This window comes from Macaca fascicularis, chromosome 5 (genome assembly GCF_037993035.2).
Source record: "Macaca fascicularis isolate 582-1 chromosome 5, T2T-MFA8v1.1".
NCBI classification, from domain to species: domain Eukaryota; kingdom Metazoa; phylum Chordata; class Mammalia; order Primates; family Cercopithecidae; genus Macaca; species Macaca fascicularis.
Genome location: NC_088379.1, coordinates 125788266 through 125803680, shown reverse-complemented (window position 1 = coordinate 125803680; position 15415 = coordinate 125788266). Strand labels below are relative to the sequence as shown.

Sequence of the window (15415 nt, the reverse complement as noted above, 5' to 3'; positions counted from 1 at the left end):
CAATGGATACAGCATAGGGTAAGCAGTCCATATGAAAGGAAACTCACAAACACAAGATATTTTCCTTGTCCTTTCATGAAACTTCAGTGGTAAGGTTAAGGCAACAAGGTACTCCCAGTGGGCATACTCATAAAAATACTTTTATTAACAGTGCACTTCTTTTGAGGAAAGAAACAGCTGTAGAGAAAAAAAAACGCACACATATAAAGCTCTACTGAACAGAACTACAGCCCTAGTTCAGTGATTTCAATTAGTTTAAGTCATTGCTGCTTTTATTGGAAGCATTTTCATAAAGGTAAACCCTATTTAGATGGTTTAATTGTACTGCTGCACAAATAACTGATACAGCCGAGAAATTAAATACTAACTGCATCTTTCTACCATCACATTCAACCCATCTTTTAATCTATGCTGAATGCTTTTGTTGAATATTCCCTTAGGTGAATTGAAACGTCATGTTATGTTTTTTAAAACTATGATGTTACAAGTTGACTTTTTTCTATTTGCTTCTGTCCCATTTATTTCTATGATGTGCTTAAAACTCTGAAATCTTCATTTGCAGCCCATACTGATCTGTTGAGTAGAGATCCCTATTTCTAAGTGCCTCCTAAACATTTCTGAAATGCAGACTGCTCAGTAGAGAATTGTCTGCCTTTGCTGCAAAATTTTGTCCTCTTAACTTACTGGCTGGGAATAGAAGTCACCCTTTCTCACCCCACTCCAGTCTCTCTCCCTCTTAAAGAGCTCTCAGATTCATTAATTTCTCTTAGTTTTCATTTCTACTTGTAACACATAGCTCAGACCTTCACTGTTTCATCTACATCCAGTCTCCGGTGTGTGTGTTCTCCACACTGTCACCCTACCAAGGTGATGCATTTTTTTAATTGAGGTGAAATTCACATGATATAAAATTAACCATTCTAATGTGAACAGTTCAGTGACATTTAGTATATTGACTGTGTTGTACAAGCACCACCTCTCTAACCCCAAAATATTTTCATCACCCCAAAATAAAACTCCATACCCAATAAACATTTACACCTCACTTCCCTCATCCCTTAGCAGCTACCAATCTGCTTTCGTTTCTATAGACTTACCTATTCTAGATATTTCATATAAATGAAATATACAATATGTGACCTTTTGTGACCGGCTTCTTTCATTGAGCATAATGTTCTCAAGGTTTATCCACATTGTCTCATGTATCAGTAGGTCATTCCTTTTTATGGCTGGATGATGTTCCATTATATTTTTATATCACAATGTGTTTATCCATTCATCTGTTGATGGACACTTCTTTCTACCTTATGACTATTGTGAATAGTGCTGTGGTGAACATGGACATACAAGTATTTGAGTACCTGTTTTCAATTATTTGGGGTATATACCTAGGATTGAATTGCTGAGGTATTTGGTAATTCTGTTTAACTTTTTTGGGAACTGACATACTGTTTTCCTCAGGAGCAACACCATTTTATATTTCCATCAGCAATGCACAAGGATTCCAATTTCTCCCCACTCTTGCCAATACTTATTTTTTATTTAATTACCCATATTGGTGGGTGTGACGTATCTGACCATGGTTTTGATTTACATTCCCCAAAGAACTAATGGTGGTGAGCATCTTTCCATATGCTTCCTGACCATTTCTATATCTTCTCTGGAGAAATGTTTCTTCAAGTCCTTTGCCCATTTTAAAATAGTATTGTCTTTTTGTTGTTGAGTTTTAAGAGGTTTTAAAGTTTGGATATTAGGCTCTTATCAGATATATGATATGCAAATATTTTTTTCATTCTGTAGGTTTTCTTTTCACTTTGTTGAAAATATCCTGAGATGCATAAGGCCTTTTAATGTTGATGAAGTGCCTGTTATGCATTTTTTTCTCTATTTGATCATGCTTTTGGTGTTATATCTAAGAATTCATTGCCAAATCCAAGTTTGTGGGATTTTTCCTTCTGTTTTTCTTTGTTGTTTGTTTGTTTGTTTTTCTCTAAGAGTCTTACAGTTTTAGCTCTTATATGTGGCATAAGGAAAGGGTCTATTCTTTGCATTCTTTTTCAGTCTTTCACTATTGAATATGGTGGGTTTTTCATAAATGCCCTTTATTTTGTTGAGAAATTTCCCTTTTCTCCTAGCTTCCTGAGGTTTTTTTTTTTTTAAATCAAGAGAGGATGTTGGAGTTTGTCAGATGCCTTTTCTACATCAATTGAGATGACTATGTTTTTTCCCCTTTGTTCTGTTAGTATAATTTGTTACTTTGATTTTCTTATTTGAACCACTGTTGGAGTCCTGAGATAAATCCCCATTGGTCATGGTTTAGAACCCTTTTAATACGCTCTGAGATTCAATTAGTATTTTGCTTGTTTGTTTGTTTTAGGATTTTTGCATCTAGATTTATAAGAGATTTTGGTCTGCACTTTTCTTTTTTCATAACATCTTTGTCTGACTTTGGTGTTAAGGTAATGCTAGCCTTACACAATGAGTTAGGGAATGTTTCCTCCTCTTCTGTCTTTTTGAAAGACTTACAGAATTGGTATTAATTCTTCTTTAAATGTTTGTAGAATTTATCAGTGAAGCCACCTGATCCTGGACTTTTCCTTGTTGGTATGTTTTTTATTTGATTCAAACTCTTTATTGGTCTTTTTAATTTTTCTATTTTTTCATGAGTCAGTTTTGGTAATTGCTGTGTGTTTCTAGAAATTTGTTCATTTCATCATGGTTACCCAGTTTGTTGGCAAATTGAGTAACCATGATAAAATGGATATATATATATATATATATGAAATCATTTTTTTACAATTTTGCTCAAATGACACGTCACTCATTCATACTACTTTAACCTCTTAGGCACAGTCATTCCAGGCTGTGCAAATAGCCCAGCATGCCTATAGCGATAACTTTGAAATCTTTCTTTCTCCTGCCCAAGTCTCTCTTTTGAACCCTAGGCAGATATTTTCAACTGCCTATAGGACATCTCTCTTGTATTTCAAACTGAAATCATGATCTCCCAGCTTTCTTAATCTGTCAACATGATCCTTTCCATTTCCCATATCTCTGAGTACTGTACCATCCCCAAATAACCCAAATCACATATCTGAGCCTCATGTTGGACACCTCTTTTTCCCTAAGCCATGAATGATAGCCACTATTCTAGTTAAGGTCCTGTTACGGGAAAGGCACAGAGATCCACGGTTTGCATATATTCTCTCTGATCTCCACTAAAACTCAGGAATATATAGGTGTTATTTGCATGTATATGAAGCAGCCGAGGTTCACTGAGGTTGAGTGACTTGCCTACAGTTCACAGCAAGTCAAGATTTTAGAGTTCAAGGTTGCAGTGAGCCAAGATCGTGCCGCTACACTTCAGCTTGGGCAAGGGAACAAGACTCTGTCTCAAAAAAGAAAAAAAAAAAGATTCTAGGGTCAAAACCCGGTCTTTCTAAGCAGTTTACCATGCAGCTTTCACTCAGACCCTGTAATTCCTGCCTTTGCTTCTATCTGTTTTTCAAACATACCACCATCTCTAAATTCTCATTGTCACCTTCATTTCTCTAATTCTCTCACACCCTCTCACATCCAATCCAATAGCATAACCAATTGGTTCTACATTAAAATAAGTTCAGGGTCTGAATAATTCTCATAACTCCATAGCTTTATCTCAGTCTCCTGGAATATTGCAATATCTTTTTACATGCTCTCTCTTTCTGTCTTTGCTCCCAACAGTCTCTCCTAAACTTGCCATGTAGAGTAATCTTCGTAGAACCTGAGTCAGATTATATATTTGTAAAATGAATATAGTATTCATTTGCTCAAACCTTCCCATGACTGTGTATCTCATTTAGAGTGAAAACAAGTTTTATCATGGTCTGAAAGACCTCACGTGACCTGCAGCCCTCACTCTCCCACCCTGCTCTCTTTGACTTCATCAGCACCCTCCACCTCACTCTGGTCACATGGTGTCTTTACCCTTCTTTGGACACATCGAACCTACCCTGCATCTACATCTTGGCCTTTGCATCTGCTGTTGCTTCTGCCTAGAACACCTTTCTCCAGGTTTCTTCATGGCCTGCTCATGTGCTTCTTTCAGATCTCTGCTCAAATTACTTTCTCTCTTATCTCCATTACTTCCTTAGCTCTCATTCTATATTATTTGTCATCATGGCACTTATATCTACCAAAAATTTGTTTGTTTAATAAACTTATTTATCATTTATTGTAAGCTCCATGACAACAAGGTTTTGTCTTTATTATTTATTGTTGGATCCTCAAGCCTAGAACAGTGCCTGGCATGTGGGAAGCATTCAATATTTTGAATGGATAAATAAGTGAATTAATAACTCCTGCTTTTGTTCATGTTGAAATCATTTCTGGCCTGGAGTGGAACAATAGTACTGGCCTCCCTGGATCCAGTTTCATACTCTCTTGCTTGCTAACTGAATTATACTTTAGTTTTAGTCTCTATTTAGAATCCTTTAGTGAATTCCCACCACTTACAAAATATACTTCCACTTTCTTGTTATGATTACCATGATTTCCAGGATTTGTTTCCAGCTTTCAACTCTAATTTATTTTCAATTTATTTCTCTAGTGACATCTAATCTTTAGCTTTTGTGAATTCTTTTCACTTCCCCAACTGAGCCATGTTCTTCGCACTCACAGTACCTGTGCCTATCTTCTCCCCTCTCCCTGTCATATGATCCCCGCCCCCTTAGGACATGATAAACCCCCATGCATCTTTCCAGATCAGGCCTTCTGCCACTTTTTCCTTAAAGCCTGCCCTCTTCTCTCCAAGCCATGGACTGCACTCTTCTATTCCTCTCTTTGTACTATGCTCGTGACTTTACAAATGTTTCTACTTATAATGTGGACTCCACAAAGGCTAGACAGTGTGTTCTTTGTCATTTTCTTCCCAGAAGAAGTGGTAGGCACATTGTATGTGATAAGTATGTGTTAACTGAAGATATTTGTATAGAATTTCCCAAGGTGCTTTCTGTTAAATATCTTATTTCACTCTATTTTAAAACAAAATCAGTTTACCTCCAGTCTAGAGTAAGAATAAATATTTTGCTAATACACTTCTAAGTTGGAGTAGGGTGAAAGTTTGGGTAAGAATCACAGGTAGAAAGAAAAGGAAGCATCCGTATTATACTATTTGAACTCGTTTTTGCTCTCCCCTGTTTGTAAAATGAATGTTCTTGCATTTGGCTGATTTATACAGAGCATCATTTGGAGTCTTTTACTGACTGCATTCAAGTTCATGAAAACAGCTTTTAATGTCTGAGTAGTCAGTTTTACAACTGTGACATCAGGTACTCTCTCCTGATATTTAATCCTGTACTCTGGCTCTCATTCAGCAAGCTGTTGGATTGTTCCCATCTCATCTCCAGTGTGGAGCTTCTAGGACTTCCTTAATTCAGACCCATTATCAATGATTTCAGCATCTTGCTCAACTTCCTTTCCATTTTTTCCAGCTTGCCATTGCTCTCATTTTCCCATGGTAACTGTGTAAATGGACTTGCACTTTGTATCCCTCCCACCACAGTGGCAAGCTGAACTGTCTGAGAACTTTTCTTACATTCTCACAGTGGTTTTTTTTTATATATTTGTTAATGGTGTCAGCCAGGCAAATGGAAAAAGTAGGTGAGTTCACGTATCTTTGTTTGAAATGAGATATTTTAGTAATAGTCGGCCTTTGGGAGGGAGGATAGACTCTGAACCCAGACTGTCTGGGTTTAAATTCTGGAAACACTGCCTAGTTCTTTGAACCTGGGAAACCTAGTTAACATTTTGTGTTTTCATTTTCTTCTGTAAAATGGGTTTAATGGTAACATTAGTATCTACTTAAAAGTATGACTGTGAGGATTGAACAAGTTAATATTTAGAAATTGTTAAGAGTGGCTCCTGGCACATGGTGAAATTTGTAAGATAGTTAAGCCTAGGCTCTGTGCTGGCCACTGGGATGAAATAGTGGAAGATGCCATGTCCCACCCTCATAGAACTCACATTCTTGTGGAGTATAACATTAAACAAATACATGACACCAGGCATGGTGACTCATGCCTGTAATCCCAGCACTTTGGGAGGCCTAGGCAGGAGGATCGCTTAAGCCCAGCAGTTCAAGACCCATCTGGGCAACATAGCAAGACTTCATGTTTACAAAAAACATAAATAAAAAATTAGCTCGGCATGGTGGCACACAATTGTAGTCTCAGCTACTCAGAAGTCTGAGGTGGGAGGATTGCTTGAGCCTAGGAAGTCAAGGCTGCAGTGAGCTATGATCAGACCACTGCACTCCAGCCTGGGTGACAGAGAGACACCGCGTCTCCAGAGAAAAACAAAAACGAAAAACCAAATACATGAATTAACATGTAATTACAATTCATGATAAAGACTGGGAAAGAGAAGGAAGAAAAAAGCCATGAGGCTATAAATGAATAGTTAGGGAAAAATTCTCTGTGAAAGCGACTCTAAGTAACCTAAAAGATGAGAAGAGTCATCCATGGGGAAAAGAGCATCTCAGGAGAGGAACAGCATGAATTGAGGCTGGGAATGGGCGTGGGGGAAAGAGACGGCTGGTGAAACTGGAGCACAGTGAAAGAAAGAGAGGGGTGCAGGGTGAAGTAAAAAAGAGAATTGGAGGCTTTGCGGCCATGTTAAGAAAGGTATTGTGAATCTAATAAGAAGCCATTGAAGAATTTGGTATCAGTTTTTTATGTTGACATTGGGTTTGGAGAAGGGGTGAGAGAAATAGAACACAGGGGATAAATGTTAAATCGATCTTCTTTATGATTATGAATTTTAATATATACTTATAAAAACAATTTAGCATTTCTTTCCCTTGAAAGTACTCTCCATAGATACTGTCTTCAGTTTCTCCAGGATGATTCTGCAGTCTTTGGGGATCCTTATATTGCCCATAGAGATTCAATCAATCAGTCAATCAATCAGTGAATCTATCAACCATTATTTGTTTCTTTAATTCAAGAAATATTTATGTAGTGGCTACTCTTGCCCTCATGTTCCTTAGTTTAGCAAGGAGACAGACATAAAAAGATAACACAAATCATGAATGACACTTGTGGAAAGTGTTGTGAAGGAAAAGTAAAGGCTGCTATGAGAGCATTTAACAGAGACCATCAGCCGGCAGATGAGTCACATGGGCTTCCTAAGGATGAGTAAGAGTAAGCTGAGTAAAGAGAAGTGAGAAAGTTCTGAGGCAGGAAGCCCAATGATATCTTCAAGAACCGGCAGTAGGCCTATTTGGTTTGGCGACAGCTCCGTGATTACCCTACAAGCAGCGAAAAACCATGGAATAATTTTAGGTAATATTGTGACATTTGTGTTTTCAAAAAATCATTTCAATTGTTATGTGGAGCATGGACTGGAGGGGAGGAGGAGGAATGCAGGGAGATTCAGATAGTATTTAGCAGTGGGTTACTTTTGGCCTGTATGAGCATGTCCTGCACATTAGAGGGCATTACTTGCATGCTTGCTCCTATGCAAAATGCAAGTAATATTCCCCATTTGTGGAGACAGTGAGATACCCCCCACAATTCCAAACATTTCCTGCAGAGAGGGGAAGTTGTACCACCTCTATCTGAGGATGATTGAAGCTGACTGTTGCAATAATCTAGGCTTTAGTTTTCAGAGTGAGGAGATGTACATTGAAGCAGGCATACATGACATCCATTGGAATATGGGAAGAAAAAATTACCACTTTGATTCCCAGGTTTTTTTTCAACTTCTATTTGAGATTCAGAGAGTCCATCTGCAGGTTTGTTGTACATGGGTATATTGCATGATGCTGAAGTTTGAGGTGTGAATGATCCCATCAGCCAGGTACTGAGCATAGTACCCAGTAGTTTTTCTACCCTTGCCTCCTCCCCTCCTTCCTTGCTCTGCTAGTCCCCAGTCTCTGTTGTTAGTTACCACCTTTATGTCAATGTTTAGCTCCCACTTACAAGAGAGAATATGCAGTGTTTGGTTTTCTGTTCCTGCATTCATTCACTTAGGATAGTGGCCCCCAGCTGCATCCATGTTGCTACAAAGGACATGAGTTCATTCTTTTTTTATAGCTGCATAGTATTCCATGGTGTATATGCACCACATTTTCTTTATTCAGTCCACTGTTCATGGCACCTAGGTTGATTCCATGTCTCTGCTATTGTGAATAGTGCTGCAATGAACACGCAAGTGCGTATGTCTTCTTGGTAGAATGATTTGTTTTCTTTTGCATGTATACCCAGTAATGAATGGGATTACTAGGTTGAAGGGTAGTTCTGTTTTAAGTTCTTTTAGAAATGTCCAGACTGTTTTTCACAGTGGCTGAACTAATTCACATTCCCTTCAACAGTGTATAAGCATTCCCTTTTCTCTGCAGCCTCACCAGCATCTGTTGTTTTTTCTACTTCTTTGTTTTTTGTTTTGTTTTGTTTTTGTTTTTTTGTTGTTGAAACAGAGTCTCACTCTGTCGCCCAGGCTGGAATGCAGTGTCACGATCTCAGCTCACTGCAACCTCTGCCTCCCGGGTTCAAGCAATTCTCCTGTCTCAGCCTCCTCAATAGTTGGGACTACAGGCACCCGCCACCACACCCAGTAATTTTTGCATTTTTAGTAGAGACAGGGTTTCTCCGTATTGGTCAGGCTGGTCTCAAACTCCTGACCTTAGGTGATCTGCCCTCCTTGGCCCCCCAAAGTACTGGGATTACAGGTGTGAGCCACTGTTCCCGGCTGACTTCTTAACAATAGCCATTCTGACTAGTGTGAGATGATATCTTATTGTGGTTTTGATTTGCATTTATCTGATGATCAGTGATGATGAGCATTTTTTCATGTTTGTGTCCACTTATATGTCTTCTTTTGAGAAGTGTTTGTGAATGTCTCTTGCAATAATATATAAATACAGTAGTGCATATATATGTTTTATTTAAAAATACAGATACTAGAGTTGCATTTTTTAATGGGGCTGTTTCTTGCTTATTCAACTGTTTAATTTCCTTACAGATTCTGGATGTTAGAACTGTTGGATACACAGTTTGTGAATATTTTTCTCTCATTCTGTCAGTTGTCTATTTTATTGATTGTTTTGCTATGCAGAAGCTCTTTAGTTTTACTAGGTTTCACTTGTGAATCTTTTGTTTTGTTGCAATTGCTTCTGAGAATTTAGTCATAAATTATTTCCCAACACTTCTGTCCAGAATGGTGTTTCCTAGGTTTTCTTCTAGGATTTTTATAGTTTGAGCTCTTACATTTAAATCTTTAATTCATCTTTTTTTTTTTTTTTTTTTTTTTTGAGACAGAGTCTCGCTCTGTCACCCAGGCTGGAGTGCAGTGGCCGGATCTCAGCTCACTGCAAGCTCCGCCTACCGGGTTCACGCCATTCTCCTGCCTCAGCCTCCCGAGTAGCTGGGACTACAGGCGCCCGCCACCTCGCCCAGCTAAGTTTTTGTATTTTTTAGTAGAGACGGGGTTTCACTGGGTTAGCCAGGATGGTCTTGATCTCCTGACCTCGTGATCCGCCCGTCTCGGCCTCCCAAAGTGCTGGGATTACAGGCTTGAGCCACCGCGCCCAGCAATTCATCTTAGAGTTAATTTTTGTATACGTTAAAAGGTAGGGATCCAGTGTCATTTGTCTGCATATGGTTTGCCAATATCCCAGTGCTTATTCAATAGGTGTTTATTGAATAGGGAGCCCTTTCCCTGTTTCTTATTTTTGTCAACCTTGTCAAAGATCAGATGGCTGTAGGTGTGTGACTTTATTTTTGACTTCTCTATTCTGTTGCATTGGTATATGTGTCTGATTCTGTACTAGTATCCTGCTCTTTTGGTTACTGTAGCCTTATAGTTTGAAATTGGGTAATGTGATACCTCCAGCTTTGTTCTTTTTGCTTAGGATTGCTTTGGCTATTAGGGCGTTTTTTTGTTTGTTTGTTTGTTTTTGTTTTTTTGTTTTTTTGGTTTGTATAAATTTTAGAATAATTTTTTCTAGTTCTGTGGAAAATGATATTGGTTGTTTGATATTTGGTAGTAACGGCATTGAATCTGTAGATTGCTTTGAGCAGTATGGCCATTTTGATGATATTGATTCTTCCAATCTCTGAGTATGGAATATTTTCCCATTTGTCTGTATCATCTGTGATTTCTTTCAGCAGTGTTCTATAGTTCTACTTGTAAAGTAGAACACCTCCTTGGTTAGATGTATTCCTCAGTACTTTTCGTATGTGGCTATTTTAAAAGCAGGAACACAATTAAACTTTATTATCATTAAACAGAAGATTTAACTTTGGCACCCTGGCTTGGGCACTGCTGGATGGTCTCTTCTAAGGTGCAGTATCACGTGTGATCCAAGGGAAGAAGGTCAATTCCACGTTGGTGCTGGTTGGCTGACAGTCGCGAGGCACTTGTTTGCTTTCAGTGCACTCTTAGGATTGCAATTTGTGTCTCTTGGGTTAACAGAGATATGGATTATATTATCTGTTTTTAAATAAAGTAATGCTTACAAAATGAACAAGTGGCTAAAAGAAGCCTGTACAGAAATACAGAATGAAAATAATACTAATGATACAAACAGAAGGTAACGAAAAGAAAGCAGAGTTAATACTACTAGTAGCAATTTGAGATAAAATATAGTGACATCATCATATGTGATGAGAAATAAGCCAAAAATGGAAATTATTAAGGAGACATCTTGCCTTTACATTTGTTAAGGATGACTCCGGCCCTAAATATGCATCCCATCTTAAAATCTTGCCTAGTAAAAATATAAAGCCATAAATATTAAATTAGCATTAAAATATTTATTTTGTCTTTATCATCAAAATTTTGTCTGTCTTTAATATAATATATAAATACAGCAGTGCATATGTATGTTTTATTTAAAAATACAGATACTACACTTGCATGCTGAAACATTTTCTTAGTGAGAGAGAAGCACTGGTCTGAGTAATCAGTGTCTCTGACTAAGGTGGTGGCAGTGGACATGGAGACGATTAGATGCCTTCATGTCTTTGAGAAAGATGTGCAAAGAAGAGCTGGTGGAACTTTGTAATTGATTGGATCAGATGAGGAGAGTGAGACATTGGGTAAAGGTTGACTGCCACATTTGCAGTCAAACCAGATGGAGGGTCGGACCATTTTTTGAGACTTAGGTTTGAGAGACAAGAATTCTGAGTTCAGTTTTAGACATAGGAAGTTTGGAGTACCAGTGAACTATCCAAGTGGTCAGTTAAGTACTCCACTGTTGAGATCAGAAGGGGGACTGCACTAAAAATATTACTTGCTAGTGATCTACGTATATGTGGTAACAAAAGGTATGAATATGATTGAGATCACCAGAAGAGAAAATACCTAGTGAATGGAGAAGAAGGCCAAGGATCGGGCACTGAAATCCTGATTGACTTACTTAGGATGGAGGAAGGGCCTATTCCAGAAAACAAAAGGGAATAAAAGGCCAGATAATTAGAAGGAAAACAAGGAGAGTAGGTAATTATAGAAACTAAAGGAATGACAGGGGAAAGTGGTCATGTATATCAAATGATGCTAAGAATTCATGTTAAATGAGAGCTCCAAAGTGCCAGGATTTAGCAATGTAGAGATCATCCATAACATTTCAGAGAGCTGTTTGGAGAGTTAAGAAGTCCAAGGCAGAAGTCTGATGTGAGTGGACTTGCTGCTAAGTGAACATGGAACCATCACCCAACTAACTGCATTTTTTCATTCCAAAATCATACTTCCTGATTATAAAAATGTACTTTTTAATTAGAGATGAATGAGGAAATTTGGAGACAAAAGAAGACAAAAAAAATCCCCAATTTTCCAGCCGATGTCAGCTAATATTAATCTATTGACATTTCCTTCATATACTTATTAATACAGATACAGTTATAATTTTTATCAATATTGTAGACTAAGTTACATTGATCTTATTATTCTGCTTTCCTTTCTTTATGTTTCTTCTTGCCTTTAAGTATTTTTGAAATTACTATCTTGGCCGGACGTGATAGCTCACGTCTGTTTTCCCAGCAGTTTAGGAGACTGAGGCAAGAGGATCGCTTGAGCCCAGGAGTTTGAGATCAGCCTGAGCAACATGGTAAAATCTCATAGCTAAAAAAATACAAAAAAAAAAAAAAAAATTAGCTGGGCATGGTGGCATCTGCCTGTAGTCCCAGCTACTCCAGAGGCTAAGATGTGAGTCCAGAGAGGTCGAGGCTGCAGTGAGCCAAAATTGTGCCACTGCACTCCAGCCTGGGCAACAGAGCGACATCTTGACTCAAAAAAAAAAAATTAATATTTTTAACAGCTGAAAAATATTTCTGAGTCTGATTATATCAAAATGATTATGCTTATTAACTTTAATTGGCCTAGTAAGTTGTTTGTAATTTTCACTTTTATATATGAGTCTGTATGAGCATCCTGTATATAAATCTTTGACTAGGAGACATTCATACAAGTGATACTCCTGGTTCTTCAAAGGTTTGCTGTCTCTCTGTCTCTCCAAGATTCTTTTGAGGAAGTACTACTGAGTATCCATTACATTCTATCAGCCTCGTTTTATGTAGTTTCATGCACATTTTAATCCCTCTTTTAAAATAGTGCTTATGTGTGTGTTATTATTTTGTAAACGTATTTCTTAAGTACAGTATGTGTGTGTTTGCAGTTTGCTTTTTACCCTAATTGAAACGTATCTTTTAATAAGGGTACTTAATACTTTTATATTGATTATTATAATTTACATACTTTACAGTCTGTCATCATATGTTATGCTGTTGCATGTTTCCTGGGTCTTTACCCTTTTCCTCTGATTTTTGCAACATGGGCTTGGCTTTATTTTACAGTTGCCTCAAAGGTATTGAGTTACAAACCTTATGCTTACAAAAGAAAAATGTCATTTCCTGAGATGAACTGGCTGCATTGTATTTGTTTTGAGAAATTGTTGGTTTGCAAAGCCACTTGCATATTCCAGGGAACTGCCACTCTTCGGAACAGAGGTGCTTTCTTTGTATTCCACTGGTGCTGGCCTTGCCTCCCTCTCGTTAACATTTGTCTGTTCTTTCCAATCTGCTGAGGAAGATGAAAGAGAAAAAAAAATGTACACTGACATTTATTGAGTGTCTGCAGTATAGCCCTTATTTACACAGAGTATTTTATTTAATCTTAATAATCCAGCAAGGTAAGTACATTGTCATTTTACAGGTGAGGGAACTAAAGTTAAAAGGCATACTTGGTCCATTTAATTTCCTTAGTAAATAGTAGAGTCAGTATTCAAACTCGAGGTGGTTCTTCAACAAATACTTATTGAGTGCTTACTCTACAAAAATTGTTGTACCCTTTAGGGTACATAAGGGAATAAAATACAGGAAGATCCCTGCTCTCATGGAGCTGAGACTCTAGTGAGCAGAGGGAGACACTAAACAACAGAGTAGGTAAATTACAGTGGGACAGAAAGTGATGGGTACTATGTAAAAAGTAAATTTGAACAGAGTAAAGGGAATCCAGAAAGGATAACAGGCTTCAGTTTTAAATTGGGAGGTTAGAGCAGGCTTCCTTAGAAAGTGATCAGACTCTAAAGCCTATTTTCTTTATACCACACTATGCTGCTACTTCTGTGTCAAAATTCATTATTATTGGATTACCCTCTCCTTACCCAATTAAGGCCTTGAGCCTTTCTGGGTTTCTTATTGCTGTGAATGTAAATCTTCTTTCCTCCATAAAGAAAAAGGGCAAGGGTCTTTTGTTTTCTTTCGTTTTGTTTTACTGTAAGATTTTCCCAAGCCTAACCTCATTTAAAACTCCAGCTTTCTTTACAGTATTTTTACAAGCCATTTCCTCTCTCATTATATTTTTCATGGTGTTTTCACGTTATTTAACATGTCTTATTTTACAACGGATATGGTTTTGAAGAGTTTCATGTCAGTGGAATTTTTGTGAATAATATCAAACTTTAAATTCCATCTTTTTTTGTAACTTGGATAGTTGTGCCTTGCATTTTTTTGTGTTAATATTTTTAGTTATGGGGCTGTTTAATGCATGTTGAACCAGGTGGGAATGTGGCAGAGCTCATGTGAAATAAACTTGTTACCTTCCTTAGTTAAACAAAGTGTATATAATAAGAAATAAAGAAAAGCAACAGTGAGTAATAAATTTCTGCTTATGATACTTAAAGCAGCATTAGCTTTTCATTTCACAAGTGGTACTAAACTGAAGGGATCACTGGTGAGAAATGTCTTATGCCATTTATGTTATAGAGAGAGATGCCATCTAGACCATAAAGCATTTTGCTTAAATAGTTTAATATGAAATGGCAAATACATTCCATTAGGATAAGAAAGGGATTGTTGCCAGGGGTTTCTCTGGAGATGTTTAAATCCGGCAGCTGGGAAAAGGGAAGGGTGATTGGGGTACAAAGGACACCGACTAAATGCAGTAACTCTTATTAATTTTCTTTGCCCAATAGTGTGGGTGTTAAATTTTGTTTATTCCAAGAGTGCTTTTTGATTTTATGCCTGTTACTGCATACTTGATAGTAGGAATTTGCATAATGTGTATTGTATAAATGATAAATTGTTGTATCTTCAGGTTTTTCAGTATAATATGGTTGGTCTTTGGGTCTTTTCTAGGTTTGTGACTTGGCTTTTAGCCTGAAGAAAATGCTGATTCGACACAAGATGACTCATAATCCCAATCGTCCACTGGCAGAATGCCAGTTTTGCCATAAGAAGTTTACAAGGAATGACTACCTCAAAGTGCACATGGACAATATCCATGGTGTAGCTGACAGCTAATGGGGGCTGTAAAGGAATTAAACTATTCAGAAGGGCTCCTAATATGAATCCCAGATTTTTCTCACCTGATCAGCATAACAGAAGTAGCCAAAAGTGACTTACTGGTCTCATAGTTCTTATTTGCCTACATTTAGAGTCTGTAGATGTGTATGCAACCAAAAAAAGTCTTACTTTTACCAAGAAATGGTATAAATGGAAAAAAAAATACAACTCCATAGCCTTGCAAAATGCAACTTGTGCTCCGTCTTATAAAAATGGAGAAAGGAGTTATGGCCCTCTTTCTTGGCCATCCCTCTTTAATGAAGTTTATTAATATACTTCCCTAATAGGCCTTTTCATTTTATTATTATTCTTTGTGTGTCTGTGTGTCTGTATGTGTCTGTGTGTGCGCACTCAGTTGCAAATACCAGTTGTTGCAGCTGGTTTTACCAATTTAAATAGAAATAAATCAAGATATCCAACTATTTCTTTGCAGATTAGGGTAAGAAAAAGTTATCAAAGACTCAAGTTTGATAGGAAAATAAATACTTGCTATTTTATAAGACAAAAAGAGTTGAGCTTAACTAATAGCTCTGTGCAACAAATGAGTTTAAAATAAAGAGATGTTTGATAACTAAAACATCTATTAAAATATT

General features: G+C 37.4%; 1 protein-coding gene across 10 annotated transcripts in view; it reads left to right on the top strand.

The window, feature by feature from the left end:
• Positions 1–14964, top strand: part of PRDM5 (PR/SET domain 5) — a 221202-nt gene extending 206238 nt beyond the window's left edge. For all 10 annotated transcript variants that reach the window (XR_012435351.1, XM_015450783.4, XM_074040980.1 and 7 more), the window contains one exon: positions 14616–14964. Coding sequence is in view for 5 of the 10 variants with exons in the window: in XM_015450783.4 (XP_015306269.1) it covers positions 14616–14780 (165 nt within the window). In the remaining 5 variants the exon portion in view is untranslated. The remainder of the gene's footprint in view (positions 1–14615) is intronic.
• Positions 14965–15415: the final 451 nt, after the last annotated feature.